Source organism: Brassica oleracea, chromosome C8 (assembly GCF_000695525.1).
Source record: "Brassica oleracea var. oleracea cultivar TO1000 chromosome C8, BOL, whole genome shotgun sequence".
Classification (NCBI taxonomy): domain Eukaryota; kingdom Viridiplantae; phylum Streptophyta; class Magnoliopsida; order Brassicales; family Brassicaceae; genus Brassica; species Brassica oleracea.
The window spans coordinates 34,651,807-34,677,900 of NC_027755.1; the positions used below are offsets into that span (position 1 = coordinate 34,651,807).

Consider the following 26,094-nt stretch of genomic DNA (forward strand, 5'->3'; position numbering starts at 1 on the left):
AGCTGGTAACTTCGTCCTACTTCTGGCCAACACTTCGTCGCGACGTCGAACGATTTGTGTCACGCTGTAGAACCTGTCAACATGGTAAGGGTAAAGCAACTAATGCCTGCCTTTATCTCCCTCTTCCTGTTCCGACGCAACCATGGACTGACGTAAGCATGGATTTTGTCTTGGGCTTACCGCGAACACAGCGGGGTCATGATTCTATCTTTGTCGTGGTCGATCGTTTTTCCAAGATGGCACACTTTGTGGCCTGCAAGAAGACGACAGATGCAGTTAGTGTGGCCACTCTTTTCTTTCGCGAAATCTATCGCTTGCACGGCGTCCCTTCCTCCATCGTTTCAGACAGAGATACGCGGTTTCTTAGTCACTTTGGGAAGTCTCTTTGGAAACTTTTGGGTACTAAGCTTGATATGAGCTCTGCTTACCACCCACAGACCGACGGACAGATGGAGGTGGTTAATCGATCTCTTGGTAATCTCCTGCGCTGTCTAGTTGGTGACAACATCAAGTCATGGGAATCCAAACTCGCTCAAGCTGAATTCGCCCATAATCTTGCCTTGAACCGAAGCCTGGGGGTTTGCCCTTTTAAAGTTGTTTATGGCATCGTGCCGCGTTGCCTGTTGGACCTCGCGATAGTACCTGACTTGACTCGCCATCATGGCGAAGCAATTGAGTTTGTTGACAACTTGCAGGAACTACACCAGACAGCTCAACAAAATTTAACACAAGCGGCTTCCAAATACAAATTGGCGGCAGATTCAAAACAACGAGAAGTTCTATTCGCACCAGGAGACCAGGTTTGGGTGTATCTTACAAAAGAGCGCCTTCCTTTGCGTGAATATAACAAACTTAAGTCCAAGAAGATCGGACCAGTGGAGATTGTCGAATGCATAAATCCAAATGTGTACCGCGTCAAGCTCCCTTCGGATTTGCGCACTTCGGATGTCTTCAATGTTAAACACCTTTCTCATTTTCATGGCGATAATGACGTTCCAGATTCGTGGACGAATCCTCCGCCACCCGGGGGAACCTGATGCAGCACACCGTCTTTACTATGGGCCTCGTTCAAACCTCGGCCTTTACTTGAGCTTTACGTATGGTTTTCCTTTTAATTATAGGAATAGATAATACTAGATTTCCTTTTCGAATTAGGACTTGGCTTTTTAGAATTAGTTTATATATCAAACTTTAGACTTTGTATTGGGGACACTACTTTGATTTATAAAACTTCAGTTTACGTACAGAGCTTATAAAAGCACTTAGAGGAGTACTCTAACCCTATTTTGATCTTGCCGAGAGTATCGTCAATATCAAAAGACCTTCTTGCTTCGTTGAGAGTATCAACGCGCCAAGAATCTATCGATCTTACAAGTTCTTTTCAAGTTCTTGTTAGATTACTTGTTACCTAAGCTTCCGCTCTCTATCAACATGTATCGAATGGCAAACTTGAGAATGTCCAATGGGAAGTATGTTATAATACTGTATAGCCAGATCACTGCAACCCATCCAATACCCATAACTTTTGCGAATTCCCCAGTTTGTGTAAACCGCAATCAAAGTGGCAACCTGCATTTGGAAGAAAGAGGTTCGCTGATGACCTTTCTCTACCTCAGAATCTGGAGTTTTGATCATGATCTTACCAGTTGTTCAATGAGGAAAGCAATCATCAGTAACGCTCCAGGACGTTCAACAAAGGACCAACTCCCTGATCTTGTAACGAAGATTAGAGCTTGACTAATTATACTAACTTGTAGATACACCGCACTCATTAGTTGTTACTATCCCTGATGGACTTCACACCAAACGTCTCCTGTGAATCCAAAGTAAAATTAGTGTACAACTTTATACACTTAGAAAAGAAGACAAATTATCACTAGTAGTCTAGTACTCGAAGAAATAACTCGATTATATTATTACTGAGAAAAAGTCTGTCTTGTGTGCCACCAAGAAGAAAATAAGAGTCCTGATGGCTAGGTAGTTTCCAAGCACAACTCCAGTAGCAAAAATTTCTCTAAGTTTCCAGCTATCAGGTGTGGGAGATGGCTTGACTCTGTACTTTGAAATGGTCATGATGATTGATGGTACCTATAGAAATATATAAAATATAAGTTACTTGTTTAAATAACGGATTATTTGAGGTTTATACAAAGGACAGTCTTATCTTGCTCACCATCGTTAAGAATAGGAATGATCAGAACCATTAATACTTAGAAGTCAAACTTCCATATCAGAGCAATAAGCATGAAACCAAGGAAGAAAATGATGGATGGACTGACTTCAGAGTAAAAGGTGTTTCGAGTGATTTTGGTCCTTGACCGTGACCATCACCATGAGTAGGTGTAGGCGTTTGGTATCGGTTAATTTTTCTTAAATTTTCGACTTTCTTTTGGTTCTAAAGATATATAAAAACAGTTACTAGAGGTTATTAACTCAACCGGAAAGAACCCTCACCATAATGTGAGGATCCCTAGTCCAAGTGACTATTGAAATGAAATTAATATTACATACTGTGAATTTGAGATTCGGGGGATTCAAGGCTTTGGCTCCAAATCTTATGGTATTCAAAAAAAAGATAAACCGTTCATTTAATTACGAAATTCGGTTATTTTCGGTTATTTTGGTTTTCGGTTCGGTTCAAATAATAGTTTTAAGAGCCAGCTAATGTCTGGAAAAATGTGGACATATTCAGATCCTGTTCGGTTTTGGTTTTTCAGATAATTTGGGTAAAAATTAGATTTTTTTGGATTAAATATTAGATAATCAGATAAGTTTAAATGTTTGGGATAAAATATTTGGGTAGTTCAGTTCTTTAATAATTCTAAATAGTTCGGATAAAAGAATTTTGGTAATTCGTTTTCTCCTGTAGTTCGATTTATAACTAGTATTTATAGAATATTTGGTAATTATAAAATTAAGCATAACTAATATTTTAGATCTAGATTTCCATTCGGTTTTCAATTATGTTTCAGATATATAGGAATCATTCAGATATTTGTAAACATTGGTCCAGTTTTGGTTCAGTTTATATGCACATGCCTAACCATGGCTCATGGCCAAACTCTATGTTACACCTAGATCAGTTTGTCATGAAAGTCTTGCACATTTGTGGACATGCAAGACAAGGAAACGAGAAGGTAGAAGAAGGATCAACTCATTGACCAAAAAATCACAAAACAAAAGAGAGAGTATTATCACAACTTAGATTACAAAATGAGAAATGTAGGTAAGAAAAAGAATCAAGCTCGGCTCTGCTTAAGTCGCCTTTCGGTTGACTTTCAGGTAGGGAAGAGCGCCGATCACATTGTCATAGTCACTCCGGCTCACTTCATGCTGCGTTACAGAATACAGAACATATAAGTTAGACATGTAAGAGAAAAGAGGGGGTCTAGTCTAGAACAGAGCAGCAAAGTTGCTATCTAACAAAGCCAAAAAAACAAGTAAACTAGAACTTGTGATAACGAATTAGGAACACTCAGATCATGAAACTGATATCATGGAATAGATTTCTCCTAAAATCACATTGTCCTGATGGAAACAAATGTAGCAACATTATTCTCCTAGTAGCTTTATTACCCAATTTAAGAATGCAATTTACACAAGAAAAAACTAAATAACCTTGAAGACATGAACGAGAAATAAAAGAGAACCAACCATTTTGGAAAGACGCAGCTTCCTCTTGTTGTTCTTCTTAGCTAACAAATGCTGCTTCCCGGATCTCCTCCTCACTATCTTCCCTCTACCCGTCACCCTGAACCTCTTCGCTGAGGCCTACCAACAAACAAACACCCATCACCAATCACAACCAAAGAGAACAACTTTGCTCTCAAGAAAGTTCAAAACTTTACCTTGTGGGTCTTCATCTTGTAGCCCTTATGAGCGAAAACGGTAAGAGTCTGAAGCCTCTGAGAGACAACGGTGGATATCTTCTGAGGAAGAACCGCGCGAAGCCCAGAAATGCAGTGAGCTGAGGCAAGACTCGACGAGCTGAACCGAGCGAATTGAACGGAAGCGTGAGTGGAGACCTTTGGAGAAGAGCGTAAGGGAGGGAAGCTAAGGTTAACGGAAGCCATGGAGAGAGACGCCATTAGAGGAGGGTTTGTGCTCTCGGCGACTTTTGAATCTTTTGTTTTGGCACTCACTACTCTGATTGTGAGAAGAAGATAAGCTTTTTGCCTTTGCCCCAGAGAGATAAGAGTGAACGGATACGGTTACACATTGGACGTTTCGGGTATGGTTAGGTTCGGTTTTTAGGTTTGAAAGACATAGAATAGGTACGGTATTTCGGTTATTTAAGAAACTTGGTACGGTTTCAGTTTGATTAGTTCAATTTTCGGTTCGGTTTGGATAACAAGATTGGAAACTAGCTAAATATCCTAGATAATTTCGAATCCAATTAGGTTATTTGGTTAATTAGGATAACAAACTAACAAAATAAAAAAAAACAGTCTTTTTTGGATTAAATAACAAAATTTCCAGATTTTCGTATTAAAATTTAAATATTTAGATTAAGGGTCTCACTGGTTCAAACGCAGTGGTTACGGTTGTGGGAGTTTGCGGATGCGGGTGGTTGCGATTTTAAGAGATTTGTACGACTGGTTCTACAGTTAGAAATTAGTGTGTTTTCGGAATACTTATGACTGGTTAACTACCAAATGCAGCAGCAGTTAAATAATAAATTAACAATATTTACATTTTATATAATTATAAAAATATCAAAAAACATAATAATATAATAAATATAAAAATTATATTTAGAAAGTTATAGTTTTAAATTTTTAAAAATTATAGAAAATATTTTAATTTTAAGATTTAATTATTACGAATTAAAATACAATAGATATGTTTTAGTATTTTTATAATTCCAATTTAAAATTTTTATTGTATATTTTTATTTTTGTATTTATATTGTTTAAAAAAAAAGAAAAAAAATTATCCTCCCGCAACCGCAAACGCTAGCTGGAACCAGCTTTTGAATTAATGAGGTTTAGAGCGGTTTGAAACGGTTTAGAGCGGTTTGAGTGATTGTTGCAACGCCAACAACCGCTACTAATCAGTTTTGCGGGTGGTATCGGGAAAACCAGTCATAACTCATACCTTAAGTACTTGGATGATCTGGTTTTCGTGTAGTTAAGTTAATAACATCTTAAAAATATTTAATTATTTTAAAACTAAATATAGTTAATATTTATAAATATATAAATTATATTATAAAATGTGGATATTCATTCGGTTTTGGTTCGGTCCAATTTGGTTTTAGCTTTTTGGTTGCAGGGATATATGATTTGAACCCGAACTGAACTGTCATTTTCCGTTGGTTTGGTTTTTTGGTTTCTAGATAAGTGTACTCAGATTTAGGATACGGGGGAATAGAAATTGCGGTTTATACGGTTTAGATGATCTGGTTGATGTGTAAACCGGATCGTCAGATTTCGTAACCTAAACCAACAATCCTAGAGTTTTTAGCAATTTTTAACCAATCAACAAACACATTAACATTTACATTCAAGGCGAAAGCATTTTAGACGATTTGCGGATTTTGGTCGAAAACACTCAAAATCTCTCACGGGCCATTTTAGACGATTGGAGTATTTTGGTCGAATATTTGATAAACAATAAATTGCTGAATGTGAATTTATACGTCCTCCATCATTTATCTCTACCCAAATCTAATAAAGAGAAGCTTGAAAAACATAACTTGGAGGAAAAGATTCAGCAGCTATAGTTGGAGCTCTTAAAGCACCATGGAAATAGAAGGAAACAAAGAAAAAAACCTTCTTGTCGTTCTTTGGATATGTTTCATGATTGTTCAGTTGACACTATGAATGGCTCTGGGATTTAAACTGGTTATTCATTCTCTATTTATTCATTCTCTATTCATTGACTCACTTGTGGAGACAAGATCTTCCAGACATCACATTAGATCGTATCTTAGTCTCTTTCATAATCTCCAGTTCCAACTGTTTCCTTGTGATTTAGGATCTGCCTATATGGCATCCAATGTCAACTTCAGTATTCTCTTTTAAAAATAATAAAAGGATAGTTTTTTTTTGCTAAAATAAAACGATAGTTTGTTTTCTTCTCAAACTGAAACATGAATCTCTTGTTCTAGTTTTGTCTACTTGCAAGAAACTTGTATAATTCTAAACAATATTGCAACCAGTGTCTTAAGGTTGTTTTTTTAGAATACAACAAGCTGGATTCTTGATCTTGAATTCCACAGTTCTCCCGGACAAGCCTTTTCTAATTCTGATTTGATTTTTCATCCAAATTAAGAGAAAAGGGAGGAACTCAATTTCACCATATTTATAGGCAAAATCCTAAAATGATGATAGAATCCCATGAGAGTCATTTCAATGAAACTTGATAACTGAATCATCATGGTCATTTAATCATCTACTATATATAATCACTTCCTAGAAATAAAAGGGATATTGTATGAAATAATTTTGGATGATATATTATATATTGGCACAAATTAGATCCAATGACTTAATAAAAAAGGAATGGAAACATTGGAGAAGCATGGCATATGCAATAACTAAATGGTGGTCACAATTAATCATGCTAAGCACATGAATGCTCATCATTTGGTCTTTGCTTATATACTTAACAACGCCAAACGCCAAAAAGAGTGAAGAGTAATCTAACTTATCTTCACTTTCAGCATTTTAAATTCGTAATGGTTACAATAATATTAGCAGTTACCTTGTTAGTATATAGCTTCATTATTTCTCTAATCTCATATTCATGAATGCGGCTAGGTAAGCTTGTGCTTTAATCATAGACTACTTAACTTTGTCTTATGTGTAATACTAGTGAAATTAGTGTTTTGGTTATTCACTCAAGATTCCATTATACGTACACCTCTGTGACGACTAATTATTTTTCTCAACATATTTTCTTAGAATATTCACACATTTCTACATAAAATATGTTTGTATAGTTTGACTGATAGAGTAACAAAAACAAGTGAAATGAAAATTGTCACATAGTGAACAGCAATAATAAAACAAAGAAGAAAATCAGAATTGGACAAATCAGAGAAAATGAGTTAGGTAAAGCTTTAAACGAGAGGAGTTCATTTCTTTCCACCTAAGAAGAGTAACAAGAAAGAAAAGAAAACCTTGCAAACCAATAATGATGGAACCCTATTATTTTGGTCACATTATTATTTATATCAAATTAGAAATTTAATAATTAAAATAGAAAACATAAATACATATTCTATATGTTGTTCCGTAAAAAATATTTTGATCAACATAGCACATATTAAACTTATATCAAATAATATATATAAAATTTCTTTTTACTAAATTATTTTTTAACTTCCTATTCTGCGTTCCTTATTAAAAATTAATATGTATGTAAACAATTTTTGTAGTATTTATTAAATTTTATTTTAAAATATCCAAAGTCTCGACATCCAAAAAATTAGTTTCTTTTCCCAAATGTAAAACAGAAATTACAATAATAAAAATGGAGATAATAAATTTATATGTTATTTTTATTTAAATTTAAAAGCTAATTACGAGACACACGAGACTTCACACTAAAAAGTCAGTTAGATTAACACTTGCAAAAGTAAATAATATCACTATCATCATACGATGTTTTGTGGGGTCAATGATTTAAAATTATAAAAATTCAACATTTTCTCTTTATTTAGGTAAATAACCAACCCAAATAATTATAAACGAACGACCCATCAAGATACAATGCAGCAGTAAAGAAAAGAAAATTCAATTTCTTCTCTCTTAGAGAGTTTTCAAATTCACAAAATCGTCAAAAAATCTTTTCCGGTACTATTCCGGCGTGATTTCTCCATTTCCGACGAGGAATATTACACTTTGGGTTATTTTCTAATCACGTTTGGATCTGATTTTTTTTTCACCATTCTCTCCATTTCCGGGTTCGAAACCCCCATAACCCAACTTCAATTTTCAAGGTAATTTCTTCTGTTTACCGCATCAAAATTAGAAACCTAATATTTAGAATAGACTGGATTCAAAATTAGAAATAACGAATCTGGTTTAGTCGACAGTGCCAGTTCCTGTTTCCGTTTTTGGCGTCTAGAGAGAGTGATTTAATGAACGAAGAACAATTTAAGATTTGCAGAGAAAGTAAATTTAGATTTTTAAACTCTAAATAGTTTCGATCGATAAAACTTGTCTGCTTCGCGAGAGACACGAGGCATGTTAATAAACAGACTCTTTTGGATTCTTCTCATTTCATTATAAACCCAAAAATAAAAAAAAGTTTCATTTCCCCTATAAAATTTGAAAGTATTCTTCTTATATTTTATCTCATATGGTCAAAACATAAACTATATTCTAATCACCAGGAGGGATCAAATCAAACGTACGTAAATCTGCATTATTGTCACCTATTACTGCAAAAAAAAATCACCATTTAACTTAAAGAGTAGACACTGATTCTTCTATACACATGGTCATCTTTGTCTCTTCTTATAAGAAAATCTGCAAATCCAATTCTAATATATAACTCATAGCATAATTATAATATATATTTAACCAAAAATAATTGTAACTAGTATAATACTACTTCCTCTGTTTCGTAATATAAGTAGTTTTGGATAAAAGCACGAAGATTAAGAAAATTATTATGTTTTTAAAAAGTATTTTATAATAAATATGATAGATATAATTTAACCAATAAAAAATAAGTATATTTAATTTGATTGGTCACAATGTATTCAATAAATGTAAAAGTTACCTAGAAATACGAAAACTACTTATATTTTGAAACAAAAACATTTTCCTAAAACTAATTACGATATGAAAGGGATGGATTATATGTAACTCATACCATTTCTAAAATAAATTATTAAAAAACTTAGTTAAGGAAACTTCTTTTTGTGAACTTTGATGGTTCAGATTTTGAGAAGGAAGAAGAAAGGTGGGTCTGTGAATGAAATTTGAAATCTTCATTAATTACTCCAACCCATGACAATGACACTGAAAATTAGATCTTCTTTGCTCTAATGTTTAAAAGTAAAAGTCTTTGATCCAAATCAAGAATATCTCTGTATATGTGAAAGTTCAATTAAACTACTAGTACTAGTACTAGCACTAGACCTGCCTTTCTCTCTCTCTCTCTTTCTCCTTTCTTGTTTGACACTTGATTTTTATAGTCCTAGGCTCAACTTTTCTTATCTCTTTCAATCCTAGGTCTCAAGCTGTTCTTGCTGTCCCTTTTTTCTTTTACTTAGGGGACCCCTACTACAGAACCTCCCCTTATAGTCATTTGAGTTTGTCCCAAGGACCAAAAGCTTGTCCATGTCTTGATCGGTTTTGCTTTCTTGATGTAAAACCCATCTCAAAAACACCTATAGATCTCATATTTTTATTCTTTTTTTACTTGGATTGGTTTAAAGAGATTCTTGATCTGTTTCTCTGTTGTAAAGATGTATAATATTTTCTTTTCCTTTCTTTATCATCTTGGTTGTCTAAATATTATTCTCTCTGCTTTTCTCCATCTTACACATCTGTAGGTATCTCACTTTTCTCCTGCCTTATTGCAGAATAAAAGGGAAATTTAGCTGCTGAATCATATCAATGCAAGGCTGTATTTGTTAGCTTGAATGGAAACGTTTAATGGTTCCAAGAAAGCATCAATGCGGAAGCAGCAACAGCAATCTCTAACAGATACTACAAGACCGCCTCTTGTCCCAGCGGAGAAGAACAATGCAGTTGCTGCTTCCGCCACTCGCCGGTCCAGAACAATGGAAGTCAGTTCAAGATACAGATCATCAACTCCCACTAAAACAAGGAGATGCACTTCGCCTAACGCCACGAGGACTGTCTCTTCAAGCAGAGCTGTTTCAGCTGAAAGGAAACGCTCCTCAACGCCAACCACTCCCACTGATCCGTCCACACCGGTTAGTGATGTACCGGTTTCGTCTAGGAGACTATCTACTACTTGTCAAGGCTTATGGCCTTCTACTATGAGAAGCCTCAGCGTTTCATTTCAGTCTGATTCAGTCTCGGTTCCTGTCAGTAAGAAGGAGAAACCACTTGTTTCGATTGATCGGACACTGAGACCATCTTCGAATATTACACATAAACAAAAGAGTGTGACAACAACAACATCGACGTCTGTGTCAAGAAGTCCATTGAAAGGGAAGAGTGTATCAGAGAATTCAAAACCTGTAGATGGTGGTACTCATAGTAGGTTAATAGAACAGCATCGATGGCCTAGTAGAATCGGTGGAAAGCCTATGAACAGAAGCTTGGATCTTGGTGATAAAGCGGTTAGGAGAATCCCTAACAAACCTCTACAGAAGTCTTCTAGTGATACAGCGAGGTTGTTGTCCTGTTATGAAAGTTGTGGATTAGCTATGTCTCCAACAAGCTCAGAAGATTTAGAGTCTAGACAGAGGCTTTTGTCTGCAAGTCCATTAGATAGGGCAACTTCAGCTAGAGTGCATCCCTTGTCTGCTCCAGGATCACGCACTGCTTCTCCTAGCAGATCCTCGTTTTCATCATCATCCTCTAACTCTAGAGGGATGAGTCCCTTGAGAGGATTGAGTCCTTCAAGAGGCTCTTGTTTGAGATCGTCTACACCGCCGAGAGGTGTGAGTCCTTCCCGGATAAGACAAACCAACACGTGCACACAATCGAGTACCACCACCACAACATCGGTTCTTAGTTTCATCGCTGATGTCAAGAAAGGAAAAAAGACAACTTACATTGAAGATGTTCATCAGCTCCGCTTGTTATATAATAGATATTCGCAGTGGCGGTTCGCAAATGCTAGAGCTGAGGGTGTAAGATATATTCAGAGGTTAATTGCTGAGGTAAAAAGATAAACAATCTTTCTGCTTAATGTGACACTGCGTTATAACAATCTTGAGGTTTACAGGAAACTCTATACAATGTCTGGCATGCAACATCGGAGCTGAGAGATCTTGTGACAACCCAAAGAATTTGCCTCCAACAGATGAAGCTAGAAATGAAGCTTGATGATATCTTAAATAAGCAGGTATGTCTTCTCTCTCTCTCATGAGATAGAATCTGTGTTCATCATCAGATTGTCATGGTCTTAATGTATTTTCACAGATGGTTTGCCTTGAAGATTGGGCCATTCTTGAGAGAGAACATGTCAGTTCTCTAGCTGGCGCCATTGCAGACCTGGAAGCAAATACTCTGCGCCTTCCACTAACCGGAGGAACAAAGGTATATATGGTTTACCTTTTCATAGAGTGATAGAAAACAATTTGAAGATCAAGAATAGTAAAAGCTCTTGTGATCACAGGTGGACCTCAGATCTCTGGAGTTGGCTATGTCTTCAGCTCTTGATGTAATGCATGCTATGGGATCATCCATATGGTCTTTACACTCTCAGGTGAGATTACTTTTTCATGAATCCAAAAAATCATATGTCCTCTCTCAAATGCGTGAACTTTTTTCCCTCTATTGCAACTGCAGATGGAAGAGGTGACTAGGCTTGTTTCAGATCTCGCTGTTATAGCTACAAAGGAGAATTTTATGCTTGGCAGATGTGAAGATATCTTGGCATCAACAGCAATCATGGAGGTAGCAAATCAAACAAAAAAAAGCCAAGAATCTATAATATATTATAATGTTTTAACAAGTTCAGAGTTTGTCATTGTGTGAATTCCAGGTAGAAGAGAGTAGCCTCATGACTCATTTAATGCAAAAGAAGCAAGAAGAAGAAGAGATGATGCTAAGTCTCCCTTGTTGCCATTAAGCAAGTTTCCATGGCCAACACTTAACAATGACTTGTAAATTGCTCCTTTTTGGCTGCCATTTTCTTTTGCCACCATCCTTTCTCCATTTTTGACTTTTACTTGTAGGAAGAGGATGTGAAATAAACGGTTTAAAGAAAATCAATGCAGAAAATGTAGTTTAATATCTTTCATGTAAGCTCAGTATTTTCGTCTTCTTACGTAATCCGTATATATAAATATAATTTGAGTTAGTTTAATGATCAGTAAGTATTTTAAATAGCGAAAGATCTGGGGCGGCTTGGTGAATACCAACATATCTGGGTACTTACGTACCATAACATAACATAACATAAGATGTGAGAAAATATTAAACAACTGAAGATATGGAGCATTTTTAAAAATAGCAAAATGAATCTGATTGGTTGTCACTGTTGTGGATATAGGCTTTTAGAAAATGATTTACAAAATCCTTTGGTTTTAATTTTTTTTTAAAGGTAGATTGTAGCGTAATATACGATGGATTGATCGGATTAGACATTAAACATATTATAATACAAAAACCTTATTTTTTCCATCGAACACATTCTTGAAAAAATGAACAGTACTGTTTCCACAGTTGAATTATTTTGACATTTATCTTCCATATGGTTTTGAAAGGTTTCAGATCAACCATCGAATTGATACATGTCATTTTAATGATTTTAGTCGTATGCTTAAGGAAAACTTACATTTTTGTAATTTAAAATCATTTAAATTTTTTTAAAATATAACATATAAGAAAAAATCTAACACATAAGAAAAATATAACATATAAAGTTTCCTCATATTTGTAATTTAAAGTCGTTTTAAAATATTAAAATATAACATAAAAAGTTTTTTCATTTTTGTAATTTAAATTCATTTTAAAAAATTCAAAATATAACATATAAGAAAAAAATCAAATTTTTTTATTATATGGTTAATGTTATTGTTTATTTTTTTAATAATATAAATTAAACAAAAATGAAGAATGATGCAAAAATTGTTATCAAATCTTTATTATTCATATTCATTGATTGTCATATATATATGTTAATTATATTAATTAAATAATTCTGTAGCTTTTATTTAAGGAAAGAATACACGCTTCTTATATTTAGGTTAATATAATGTTCCTTAATAATTGAATTTGAACCAACATTTTTTCAATTGATTTTCAAGCTGTCACGTAAGCTAAATTGTCATCATAATTAAGTGACACCAAAGCATTGTCTTTTTTAAATTAGTACAAATTTAAAGTTACAACTCTTTAAATGATCCTCAATTAATATACAGGGGATTATAAAGTTTGATTAGCTAAATATTCACCATAAATTAAGACATTAAAATGAGCTAATGGTTTAAAATAAATAATATGTTTAAATTATTCATGGATTGTTGCTGTAGACTTCACAAATTGATATACAAAGCAAAAATCTAAAAATGATTTATGAAACGTTTTTCAATTAAAAGACCAATTAAACGGTAAACCTAGTGAAAATATTTTTGTATTTTTATAAAATAATGTATTTGATTTGCCGGAAGAAATAGCGCAACAAACTTTCATATGAAACTAGATACGATTACCTGAACCATGTTATGCTTGTTGCTTAGGCAACACCCTCACACGGTTCCATTTATTTTCTAGCCAAATACTGTTAAGAAATCCCGTTCAGAATATAAAATTTCTATTATCTTATCTAATCCGTTCCTTTTAAATTTGGAAAGAGAGAGAGATAAGATAAAAGTTAGTTAGTTTTCAGACCTATCAAAACATACAAGGATTGAGGAATAGCAAGATCCAATTTTATTTATTAAAAAATTGACATTGTTTTTACGAGTTTCCTTTTTGAGTTATGAAAGCAAACATAAAGCCCTATAAATAGCGATCATCAATAGCATAGAACCACTCAAAACTAAAACGTGAATTACAAAAGTCAGAACTTCTACATGTCTCCCTCTGCCTCCGTCGCTGTTGCACGTGTTTTGTCCTCTCTTGCTGCCATGAGACAGAACCCCCTGAAACGCAAACGCGACCACGAGATCACTGTGCATGAAGAAGATGACGTGCATGAATATACCAAACCGCGTCCACCGTCTTGGGAGGCTCTATGCGTTCTTGGTCCTTACATGGATCCTGAGACTCTAGCCGTCGCCTCTTGCGTCTCAACCACGTGGTTTGAGTGTTTCTCCTCGGACGATCTATGGAAGGCTCTCTTAACCACAAGGTCCTCACAACGCTCTTCTCCCTATGAGATCGTATTGAAAAACACCGAAAGCATCTCGTGCAAACACCTTGTCTCCGCCGTTGAAACGGATGCCAAACGCCGACGCAGAGATCAAGTCGCGGAACCTGTCAAGATATCACTCTCTAATCTCAGCTTCATGGTCCACGTGTCAACTAAAACAAAGAAAGCATCGGTTTACAAAAAGGGTAAAGATCTCGAGTTTGGCCCTAACGACAAGTTACAGATAGAAGCCGACGTAAGCAACGCAGCTATCACTGCCGGTGAAGATGACGTGATGATGACATGGCAAGTCATGTACAAGGGAAAGTTCTTCACGGTAGCTGATACTACATGATCGGTGGATACAAAGAATGGCTGGTTCACCGAAAAACTTGAGGGCAAGTGTAACCGCAAGCTAGTAGGTGACGTCAAGCCGAGTTTTAACGACGAATTTCTTGAGAAGATTGGATTTTCGATAGTGGACTCAGATGGCTGGGGTTCTCTGTTACTTGATGGGTTTTTGAGATATCTTCAACAATTTTTGTTGGAATAATTTTCTCACAATACTTTCGAGTAATCTCCATCATTAGATGGCATAGCAAGTAAACAAGAAGTTATGTTCTTATTATGTTGTTATTCCCTCCTTTTCCAAGTACTTCATAGTATTAATGAAATTTAATAAACAATAAATACCTTTACTTCTTAAGAAAACTATATTTCATGAAACATATGAATATTTTTAAATCAAAGCAAAAACACTACAAGAAAACGTTGTGTACTCCGACAAAAAACTTCCGACAACATGAATTGTCACAAAATTTTCGATGGTGTAGCGAAAATTTATTTATGTTGTTATTCCCTCCTTTTCCAAGTACTTCATAGTATTAATGAAATTTAATAAACAATAAATACCTTTACTTCTTAAGAAAACTATATTTCATGAAACATATGAATATTTTTAAATCAAAGCAAAAACACTACAAGAAAACGTTGTGTACTCCGACAAAAAACTTCCGACAACATGAATTGTCACAAAAGTTTCGATGGTGTAGCGAGAATTTACCGAGAAAGGCGAAAATTCATCGGAAAGTCGTCAATATTTTCCGACAAACCTGTTTTCTCAGAATCTTCTCGGAAAATCTTGTCAGAATTTTCCCAGAACCATGCATTCTCGGTAATTATTCGGAAAGCTCGTCGGAAGATGCTTGAAAATTTCCGACAAACCCGTTTTCTCAGTATCTTATCGGAAAAACTTGTCGGGATTTTTCGAGAACCATGCATTCTCGGTAATTTGTAGGAAAACTCGTCGGAAGATGCTTGGATTGTTCCGACAACACATAATCTCATAAAATCCTCGGTAAATTTGTCGGAATAATCTCGGATTATACCGACATATGAGCTTTCTCGGTAGTTGGATGAGATATCATCGGAAAATTGACAGTTCTAAAAGTAAGTTATATTTGTCGTCGTTTTATCTTGGTCGGGTGAATCTGCAGAGCAATAGTCGTCGGAAGTTTCAGAGCAATGGTCATCGGGACTTTCAAAGCAATTTAGTAAAAAAGATACATAAAGAAATAAAAGATACAATACATAATTATAATATTTCGCAATAAAAAAATAATATTTCTAGTCCACGAAAGTCCATATCCACTTAATGTGCGTGTATATTAATATTCCTATTTATTTATTTTTCTGTCTCAGTCTTTATTTTCCTTTCTTCTACCCTGTCATTTTCTTCTTCCTCTCCAGATCTGCATCTAAAATCCTATCTCCGCTATCCTTTTATTCTCTTAATTATTTTCGATTTTCATCATTCAATTTATTCTCTTCGTTTCCTCATTATTCCTTCTTGCATGGTCTCTTTCTTTTCGTTTCTGTCAGATCTCTGTTTTTTTGAAAAAATACCAAAAGATTCCTTAAATCACCACTGCTTGAACTGCTTACGCCGCCATCATCACAACTCCTTCGACTGCTGTTGCCGCTCACCCACCTACGCCATCATCGTAACTCCTTCCACTGCTGTTGCTGCTCACACTCCACTATCACGGCCACTTCGTGCATTACACCAACATCATCACACTCTACTCTAGCACCATCAACGCCGCAGTCTACACCGCCACCGCCGCACCGTAAACTAGCCCGCCTGAAGTTCTTCCACTGCCGTTACTGTTTCTTTTTATTTTAGTTTTTAGAACTTTTGTATTTAATTTCTTTATTGCTAATGAATTTTTGATAAATATCATATTATTTTAAATTTCTTTTATTTCATTTTTGTTTTTTTAATTCAAAATATTAAATTGTCGGAAGTTTATAGGAATATGTTTCTCGGAACTATATCGGGACGTTTCGACCAACTTCCAACGAATGCTTCCGAGGATATTTTTTATCGGAATTTATGGACTACTTTCTGACAAATGGTATTTACCGAGAGCCAAACTCCGACTAAAGTTGGATTGTCGGTAAATAGTGGGAAATACCCATTACCTACTAACTACCGATGAATACTACCGTCGGAGTGTGAGCTTTATTCTTGTAGTGAAACTTCAAAAAATTAATAGTTTCAAGCAATATATGTTCTGACACACAGACTCACTGTCAAGAAAACTAAGTTTTGTATATTTAAAGAGTTAAAAAAATTCAATGAAGTCTCTAAATGCTAGAAGTTAGAACCTTTTTTTTGTCAACCGTCTATGTGACTAAACAAAGCTTTGAGCATTAAAGAGACATTGTTTTCGAAGAATAAACCTATCTGACCATATCTAGTTTACATGAAAAAATATTACGTTATTGTTCTTGATTTCTTTTGTTAGTGAATCTGCACTTACATTTCTGTTCCTAGGAATATGAATCAAGCTCGCACTCTCAAAATTATCTTGCAAAAAAAAATAAAACTCATATATATCACATTTGATTGTGGTTTTGGTTTATACATTTCGGTTTGTTCCGGGTTTTCATCCGCCCATACTCTCCCAAGCAAGTTCTAGTCAAAAGTTGAATCGGTTCTCTTGTATGGAGGCGAGAAACATAGCGCTGATGAATGCGCATAACTCCACCTACAATCTTCTTTCATACTCTTCCTCAGCCTCTAATCGATCTCATCATGTACGTTTTCCGGTGAGAAGTCATCAATTCCCCTGATTAGGTTTTGGTCATCTCCTCCTTACAACATCTTCAAAAGCCTCCATATAAGGTTTTGTGCATTCCAGAAACAACTTTAAAATCTAAGATTTTAAAGTTTTATACTGTAAAACCTCAAATATAAAGTTTTACTTTGCAAAACCTTATATATAAGGTTTTTTACGTTTTAGTCTTTTTACTTGTGTAATTTTCAAATAAAATTATTAATTTTCTTGTTTAATCATTTTTAATAAAAAATATTTTATTAACACTATGAAAAATATTATATAAAGATAGTATTAAATCAAACAAATACAAAATATAAAAAAATTACTACAAGATACAAAATAAAAAAAAATTCATTTATCATTTCGAAATGCCTTAATTGATCGTATATGTGATCATTATGGAAATCATTATAATGAATAATTATGTAATTTATTTAAATTTAATGAATTAGTTTGTATGTTTTTTCCATGGAATATTTTAATATAATATTTTATTTATCAGCTTTGTCTATAATACTTTTGTTATATACTTTATAGTTATTATAAATGATTTACGCTTTTAATTAAGTTTTGTTAAACCTAAGGATTTTTATGTAATATACAAAAGTTTTAAGGTCTAATATAAGATTTTGTTTTTGGAGAAAAATACAATGCATGTGTTTTAATATAATAGCGAAATAAATTATATAGATTAAAAATTCTGGGGTTAGTATTTCTTAAAATTTGTTGACCGTTGACGTGGCCGTATATCATTGGTTCAGAGCTTGAACACTAACTCACAAAAAAAAAGTCCTTAATTAAAAAAAAAAAAGAAGCATTTTCCTTTCTCCTCCGTTTTTTCTCTGCCCTTTCTCTCCTCTCTTATCTCCTGCGGTAGAAGAACCATGGCTTCAACCACCGATTTCACAAAGTCTTTACTATCTCCCTTCTCCCAACATGGTCAGCCTCTCTCTCTCTCTATCTATCTTATCTACTGACTTTTGTATCTCTCTACTCTATCCGTTTTAGGTTTTAAGTATACATCTCGATTGAATTTTCTTGCAGGCTTTAATTCCCAGAGAGGAAGTAGCAGACAGAACAAGAACGCGACATGGCCGAATCAGCACAAGCCCAATAGGTCTCTTCGTGTGAACGGGTTGTTCGGAGGTGGAAACAACAAAGATAATAATAATACTGAGGATGGACAGTCAAAGGTTTAAGCTTTGTCTTATGTGTTTCAGAATCCTACATGGATTTGGTCGGAACTTATGAGATTTGTGATTTCTTTTTTTTTGGGTTTAGGCAGGAGGAATCTTTGGTAATATGCAGAATATGTATGAGACTGTCAAGAAAGCTCAAATGGTTGTTCAAGTTGAGGCGGTTCGTGTTCAAAAAGAGTTAGCTGCGTATGTCTCTCTTTCTCTCTCTCTCACATTCATTAAGATTCTTTCAAGTATCTGTGTTTATTGAGTTTTGTCTGTTGTTTTTTTCCTTTCAATCTCTCAGCGCAGAGTTTGATGGTTATTGTGAAGGCGAGCTTGTCAAGGTCAGTAGTGCAAAGTCTTGTCCCACTAGATCAGTTCGATTTTTCTTTTGTCCTAATCCATAAGATATATAAGACTTGTTGTTTTGTCCTAATAGATCATTTATAGACAAGAACTTAACCTGTAGCGTTGTTTCAGGTTACGTTATCAGGTAACCAGCAACCGATCCGAACTGATATAACAGAGGCAGCAATGGAGTTAGGCTCTGAGGTTAGTGACCACACCTCCCTACCTTTGTGTTAATCATAATGGTTTCTCATTGTTGTGTGTTTTCCTTTTTGGCAGAAACTTTCACTGTTGGTCACGGAGGCTTACAAGGACGCGCACGCGAAGAGTGTCGTGGTAAAGCAATCACAGACCATTTTTTTTTTTTTATCACAATGCAAATAAAAGTATGTCTCTCTGCATCTCTTCTAATTTGAGAGATTGTCGTGGTAAAGCAATCCCAGACCATTTTTTTTTTTTTATCACAATGCAAATAAAAGTATGTCTCTCTGCATCTCTTCTAATTTGAGAGATTGCTTTGAATTTTCAACAGGCTATGAAAGAAAGAATGAGTGACCTTGCGCAGAGCTTAGGCATGCCACCTGGCCTCAGCGAAGGAATGAAGTAAAGAAACTGTTTTTGTTGTTTGTCACGACTCAAGTTTCAGTTGTGAGTTTTTCTCTATTTATCATCAGTCAGGCAGAGAAGCAAAAACCTTTGTACTAATACTATTATGGAATCAGATATTTTTCTCATTACCCTGAGTATGGTCTATAATTTCAACGCAGTTCCTATTGTTTATCGAAATATATTCCTTGACTAAAAGACTTTGAAATCCTACATCTGTGGGAGTGTATGCGGGTTTTTGCTGGGAGCCTGTTCTCTTCTGTGTGTAACTAAGGTCTTGGAAGTTCTTTTCCAGCCAAGAAGGATCTTAAAAGAGTGAGGGCACGCTCTGCTTGCAATATTGGAACTGTCCATACTCTCACATGTCACCTCCACCATGTAATATCACTGGCTCATCATCATAAGCATATTGTGTGATGTAACATCACTGGTACCAGCGAGTTTTCACCTTAAGATTTAAATAAAGTTGAGTCCCAGTCACTGGAACAACCGAGTTTGTATCGCCACAACCAGATCAAAGACGGAGAAGCTTATAATGAATTTTTTGAAATGCATTAATACTAATTCGAATTATTGTATTTTTACTTCTAATCTTTTGATTAATCTTATATTTAAATTAAAATTTAAATAATAAATAATTAATATTATTTAATCATTATAAAATATATTTAATATACACTAATAATAAAGAATGAAAAAGTAATATATATGCTAAAAAATCAAATTTAATGTTAAAATGACATTAAATTTAGTGTCATAGGAGTTATTTCAAGTGTGTGAGAAATTATGGTGCCACATGTCAAGAATTTAAAAATTACTGGTTAAATATTAAACTGAATTTTTGAGAAATTCAGTAGACTTTAAAAATAGTGATGTCCTCATGGGGTCTTAAATACCAACATACATATCGATTTTAAAATAGACAAAGGGGAAAAGAAACACCAAGTTTATTCGGATTCCACATGTGGCCAATTCGCTTGCCCAACTAATAAGATCTTGGTAGCTCTTTGCCAGCCAAGAAATATTTTAAAAGAATCAGTGCACTCTGCGGTTTGAACAATGGCACCTCGTGGCCCGCTCCTCTTACCGTCACAAAGGTAAGCCCCTCATATACTTCTGTTCTTCCTCCTACCTGTTTGCGCCATAAAACATCACTAGCTAGCTCTCTATTACTGGAAAAATGTGTATATATATATATATATCTGTAATGAGGTCATGAATATACCTGGTTCCCGGAGTACCAAGGGTACCAACGAGTTTTTACTGGAAGATTATGTTTGCTGATGGAAAACCGAGTCGCTGTCACTGGAATCACCGAGTCTGTATCACCGCTGCATCACCATGTGATTGAAAAATATATGGATTAATGACTAAAGGACTTATTAATTACCAGTGTGATCACATTCTTAAACACAGTGTACCTATATACCCATATCCTTAGACCAGCCTCCATGAGTTCTTTGTATATCGGCAACATCGAATTGTCAGACAGTCTCCAATTCCAGTTATTAAACACAGGGTCACTGCATTATTTGGGATGACCAAAAAATATGTTTTGACTTCTTTTTAAAAGAAAATTATGTTTGACTTAGTTCCAATAGAACTACAGTTGAATTTATGTATATTTTGATATATATTTTTTCTTTTCAGATTCGATTTTTTTTGGTTTTAACTTCTACGTAATTTTAACCAAAGTTAATCCGGTTCGATTTTAATTCTTGACCCTTGATTCATTGTCCTTGATTAGTAATGATATAGTTAAGATACCTGCAAGCTGTCCATTTATAAGGAATGGCTGTCTGGTTTGCATGCATAGCTCGCTGTACATCAGGGCGGTTATAGTATATATCAGCGTAGCTCTCGGTACAAGGGTCATACTCTGTAGTCTGTCTAGCTAGCACGGCTTTGCGCATTTGCTTCATTCGTACACACTTGGGTGTGTAGATGCTGTACTGATCGATTTCACCAAAGTCTGCCGCAGCATTGTAAATTGAAGAGTTGCACTCTTTGGTGAAACTGTCTGCCGTGAAATTGCAGTTTCTGAGGATGAGGTTGTAGTTTGTATCGGAGATCATCGCGTGAGACCACCAATATGTTATGGTCCCTAACTTGTCGTTGTTTTTGTCCATGTCTGGGTTTCCAACCTTGAAGAGGAGATCATTCATTTTATTATTATTATTAATTTATTCGAACTATACATTAATCATTTTATTATTACTATAATAGTTTTGCACTTTGACAAAATAAATAGATCTTAGCTTACCATGAATCCTTTGATATTGATGGTTGGTTTATTGAAGGCTTTGTTGTACTCATTGATCTTTTTGGCAAGCTGAGGAACATAATGCCCTGTAAAAATAGGCATTAAATTAAATAATTGAAGGGATTTCAAATAATCAAATTGAAATTATTATAAAAAAGAACTGTAATGATCCAATTTGTTTTCATTCATATGAATCAGCTTTAGTATAAACTTGTATTTAGAACTATCTTGGTTTGTATTTGATTGAAAAAGATTAACTAGAAACCATTCAAACAATAATTTGAATGGTTGGAAGAGTGTCTATACGGCGACATACCAGCGTAGCTTTCACCAGCAATGTAAAAATCTCTATATTGATACTGAGGAAATCTTGACATCCACTTAATAAGAAATATCAGGTTTTCCTGAGCTGCAACATGCAATTGTTCAATCAATTTCGGTCAACAAATTATCAGTGCGAAGTTTTTTTACATCTATTAATGCTGGATTGTAACTAACAAATTTTCTAGCCTGTGCTGTCCCTAAATAATTAGAAAATACTTTAATGTAATTATACATGTGGATTTATATATATGTATATATATCATGTTTTTAAAGGATTAAGTGCTATTTGAAAAAAAAACTTTTTCAGAAAAACCAATGATTTAGTTTTGAATTTTTAATGTAATTTTTTTATATATGTATATATAAAGATACTGAGTTTCTTATAAGAAGACACTAGAAAGTATTTAAAAGACTATAAAATTTTTTAAGGAACACTTACATGGAAAATATAAAATGAATCATCTATTTATGATCATTTAGTTTACATATAAATTGATATTTTCTGTCCCTTAAAATGTAGTTTGATATGTTTGCTGATGTCTATACTAATTTGAAAGTTTTAAAAACGTTATGTAAAAATTTGCTTGTAGTCAATCATGTATATTCATTGAAAATCAATTTCTAACATCGGACAAATGGTCAATGAAAAAAGTGTTTGTCAACTTTACGAATTAATTAAGCTTTGTTGTATGCACATACCAATTGAAAGAATTGTTTAGTCGCACTAAGTAGTGATTAATGTATGATGACAATCACAAATATATGCGAATAAAATATGTTATGTAGCTAGTCTCCCTTGATTCCATAACAATTTCCATACGGATCGATAAATTGGTTTACATAATTAATTAAATGAAAATTGAAACTTGATCTAAACCCAAATGAAAAACCTAGCCATACCCAATTGAAAATTATGTGATATATATTAAGTAAATAAAATGAATATGACCTGTACGTTCGTCTCCGAACTCTTTGAAATCGGAGCTTGTGTTAGTGTATGAAAATCCAACTCCAACGGGTGATTCCAGAAACAAAAGGTTTGCCTCTGTTATTACACATATTGGCATGTTACATATAGTGAATAGAAACATATATACATACAATTATTTTTCATAGTGGGAGTTGTATAACGAAAGCACACTTGATTAGTAAATATAAAGATAGAAACATATCGAAATGAACTAGTGAGTACGTACCTATGTTCCAAGAAAAACTGTTGAGATAGAGATTTGAACCTCTGTTGATCCGAAATGGTCCAATTTCCTCCGTAGCTCCATACGCAATAGACGAGCAGCCCGGTCCTGTAGATTTAGCTACCTATGTTTTAAGTTAATGAACATATACACAATGATTGCTACGTTTTTCTCATATTTACTTTTTGTCAATCACATGCATTATATAGATTTAAATGTGGGTCAACATCGACAAGACTAACATAAACTCTTATATAAATCCCTTACAAAGTTTCTTATATGTAAATCAAAGAAAATTAAAGGTCATACAACATAAATTAAAAGGTCACATTTTTCTTATACTCCTAATTAAAAAAAAATCGCGGTGAGCCTTTGATACATGCATGTTTCTGTCATTCTTACGAAATGTTAAAAGGAGAAAAGTAATTGAAAAGTTGATGTTCAAAGTGATAATAGGGTTAGAGATATATAGCTACATAGTTGTATATCCAATCTTATTTTTGCTTTCTCTTGTGGTCCTGAGACTGGATATGTATATGTAATTAGGATCTTCGATCTGATGACCCTACTTTCAACTTCTGCCGGCTTTTGTTTATATAATCATTAAACAAAATTTAAAATTTCAGTGATTAAAGAAATAAATTATGTTTCTTTCTTATATTTAAGCTTTCTTTACCCAAACTTTAATTTTGACATGTGACTTAATATATTTTCTAGATTTAGTAAGAAGTGTCGGTCCTCATAAAAATGAGGATAAAATCCATGTTCGTATACTCACTAGGGATTTACTTGTCTGTTCGGGTTGGCATATCATATACTAATTTTTTTGGAAATCTACGATTAGTTAAAAATAGTTTTAAAGTTTTCTGGTATTCCTGGTTTAAACTAATTGGCAGTAAGTGAAACACCATTATCTCGAATGAAGGTGTTGGAAAAAAAATTCACATCGGAAATTTCGATGGGACGTACATAATATAAATAGACTTTGAAATAATGCTATTTTCTAGCCATTTCGGTGTAATTGAGCATTTTCTTGAGCCAACATTAGCGGGATGTTAAGTTTTTTGGGACTCCAACTTAAAATCAACTTACGTTAAGTGAATCGGTCTAAGTTTCTTATATATTATTTAAGTTCTATTGAAATTCTTGACATGAAATCTTTTCTCCAATGTTTTAACATGGTATGAGAAACACTCGGTATTAAACCACTTTAAGAATGTTGTTCCCACAGTTATCCATGCATGCGCGTGAGAGAAGGTGTTAGTGAATGAATTAAAGTCTCGAAGAATCAATAAACTAATATACAAACGGTTAAACGGTTAGGAGTCTCTGATAAATTCCGAATTTAATTGGGTTCTAGTATACTCCTTCCGTTGCTTAAAGATATATATTCTAGACAAAAAATTTGTTTCAAAAAGATTCATTTTTTATATTTTCAATACATATTTTATTAACTAATTGCAAACTTCAAAAAACTTAATTGCACTAATTGATTTTTTATTGGCTTAAAATTATGGGAAAAATAAGCACAAAAAATATGCAAATTTAATGTGTTTTATTAAAATGTGTGAAAAACTAGAATATGAATCTTTTAGGAACAGAAAGAATATTATATATGTAGTTAACCGTTATTGACGTTTTGTCTAGTTGTCAGTGTCCTGACTAATGTCACACATAATCAGATAATCTCTGTTCGAGGGAAGGAGTGCCATTTTTTGGTTTGGTTTTCTAAAATTTGTTAACAATCCTTTTTCTCTCTCTCTTTTTTTTTCCTTATAATTTCAGTGCTTTTGCTTGTGAATTTTAACCTAGACTTAATATATCTATTACCTAATATGTGATTTTGAACTTAAAATCTACAAAACAATGGATTTTTTTAGAATAACTGACTGAACAATGTCAAATCGTCTATCTCTCCGTTGTATGCTTTTCCGGCCATTAAATGGCTGCGGAGAGTGCATTTTTGAACAGGGGATAGAAGCTATATCAGAGAATATGCGTTGATTTTTTTTTTTTTTTTTTGTAACACGAATATGCGTTGATTAAATGTTAAACATATAAATACAAAGCAGTTCTGACCAAACCTACCTTGAAACTTCTACCTATAATAAGGCTGCTTGAAAACTATTACCCTTAGATCAAAGTAGTATTTTTAATAATAGGCCACTATTGTTCATATTTTCCCTTTATACTATATTTTGCTATTTAAAGGCTGTCTACAATTTGCTTTAGTTTTGTTTATGAGCTTGCCGCGAAAAAGATAGTGGATTAATGCTTTTATGTCGTTGTCATGCGCATGATCTGAATGAAGAGGATATGTTGACATAAGTGTGTGAGTATATTCCAATATTCCTTCAGGTCTAATTTAGTGAGAATTGTGGACTTCCGCTAAAAGATAATTGCATGTTTTCTTTTGTTTGTTTCATAACAAAAATTGCATGTTTCACTTATCAGAGTCATATTGGGTTGTTGATGTTGTTTTGGTGGACATGGATTTGCTTTAATCACAATTAAAAATTGTGATACGGCATAAAGTAGTTGCATTCTTATATATTTTACTTTAAGTTAATTTAATTAAGAATAGTCATGATCATGAGATTTGGCGCCTTCCGCTTTTAGTTGACGAAAGATTTAGGATTAACATTTTTGTGTTGAGAAGAATTACAATTGGCTAATTATAACAGAATACAAGCTATAACTATATGTATTGATATAGTGACAGATTCTATATATTTTAACAAAAAGTATCTACATAATTATTTTATTAACCTTTATATAATCGATTTCGTAGTGTAGTAGTTTTAAACTACTAGGATCGTAATCGTATCATCATCCCGATTCACAAGCAATCTGTGGATGATGCAAATTGTAGAGAAAACAAAACTCAGTTATTTTTATTTTGTTTGTTAAATAAATCAATTATTTTCTAGGAGCATACAAAAAAACAGTTATTTACACGATCTGCCTAATCTCAATTACGTACCGACAAGGATACAACTAAATAAAATTTTAAGAGCAAGCAACTATATGTGGCCAGTTAAGAATACAAAACTCCAACGCAAAAATAGTACCTTGTGGGTTAAAAATGTATTGTG

The 26,094-nt window shown here is 33.9% G+C and overlaps 4 protein-coding genes and 1 pseudogene across 9 annotated transcripts in view; 3 read left to right on the forward strand and 2 right to left on the reverse strand.

Moving 5' to 3' along the window:
- Positions 1-3,135: 3,135 nt before the first annotated feature.
- On the reverse strand, positions 3,136-4,224 carry LOC106309616 (50S ribosomal protein L35, chloroplastic). Its single transcript, XM_013746680.1, has 3 exons — positions 3,849-4,224; positions 3,655-3,771; positions 3,136-3,333 (listed from the first exon to the last, which is right to left on the reverse strand). The coding sequence occupies exons 1-3, from the start codon at positions 4,086-4,088 to the stop codon at positions 3,256-3,258; spliced, it is 435 nt and encodes a 144-aa protein (XP_013602134.1). The 5' UTR covers positions 4,089-4,224; the 3' UTR covers positions 3,136-3,255.
- A 3,494-nt stretch (positions 4,225-7,718) lies between these two features.
- LOC106308112 (QWRF motif-containing protein 4-like) lies at positions 7,719-11,931 on the forward strand. Of its 4 annotated transcripts, none has more exons than XM_013745244.1 (7): positions 7,719-7,948; positions 9,545-10,819; positions 10,885-11,004; positions 11,082-11,198; positions 11,278-11,367; positions 11,451-11,558; positions 11,647-11,931. In XM_013745244.1, exons 2-7 carry the CDS (start codon positions 9,605-9,607, stop codon positions 11,731-11,733), a joined length of 1,737 nt encoding a protein of 578 aa, XP_013600698.1. In that variant the 5' UTR covers positions 7,719-7,948; positions 9,545-9,604; the 3' UTR covers positions 11,734-11,931. The 4 variants fall into 4 exon arrangements, with proteins under 4 accessions (XP_013600698.1, XP_013600697.1, XP_013600699.1 ...); XM_013745243.1 differs by lacking the exon at positions 7,719-7,948 and adding an exon at positions 9,076-9,429; XM_013745245.1 differs by lacking the exon at positions 7,719-7,948 and adding an exon at positions 9,076-9,327.
- Positions 11,932-13,681: 1,750 nt separating this feature from the next.
- On the forward strand, positions 13,682-14,512 carry LOC106311403 (annotated as a pseudogene).
- A 3,369-nt stretch (positions 14,513-17,881) lies between these two features.
- LOC106309717 (nucleoid-associated protein PCC8801_2554) lies at positions 17,882-19,393 on the forward strand. The gene is made up of 7 exons (XM_013746820.1): positions 17,882-18,023; positions 18,129-18,277; positions 18,366-18,469; positions 18,570-18,609; positions 18,746-18,817; positions 18,893-18,949; positions 19,146-19,393. The coding sequence occupies exons 1-7, from the start codon at positions 17,969-17,971 to the stop codon at positions 19,218-19,220; spliced, it is 552 nt and encodes a 183-aa protein (XP_013602274.1). The 5' UTR covers positions 17,882-17,968; the 3' UTR covers positions 19,221-19,393.
- Positions 19,394-20,078: 685 nt separating this feature from the next.
- Positions 20,079-26,094, reverse strand: part of LOC106310223 (serine carboxypeptidase-like 22) — a 9,515-nt gene continuing 3,499 nt past the window's right edge. The window contains exons 2-9 of one of the 3 annotated variants that reach the window (XM_013747455.1): positions 23,003-23,107; positions 22,756-22,851; positions 21,799-21,891; positions 21,483-21,568; positions 20,987-21,363; positions 20,641-20,742; positions 20,445-20,550; positions 20,079-20,351 (exon numbers count right to left, since the gene is read on the reverse strand). In XM_013747455.1, coding sequence (XP_013602909.1) covers positions 20,205-20,351; positions 20,445-20,550; positions 20,641-20,742; positions 20,987-21,363; positions 21,483-21,568; positions 21,799-21,891; positions 22,756-22,851; positions 23,003-23,107 — 1,112 coding nt within the window. In that variant the 3' untranslated portion in view covers positions 20,079-20,204. Of the gene's footprint in view, positions 20,352-20,444; positions 20,551-20,640; positions 20,743-20,986; positions 21,364-21,482; positions 21,569-21,798; positions 21,892-22,755; positions 22,852-23,002; positions 23,124-26,094 lie in introns of all 3 variants that reach the window. The other 2 variants (XM_013747457.1, XM_013747456.1) reach the window with 2 other exon arrangements.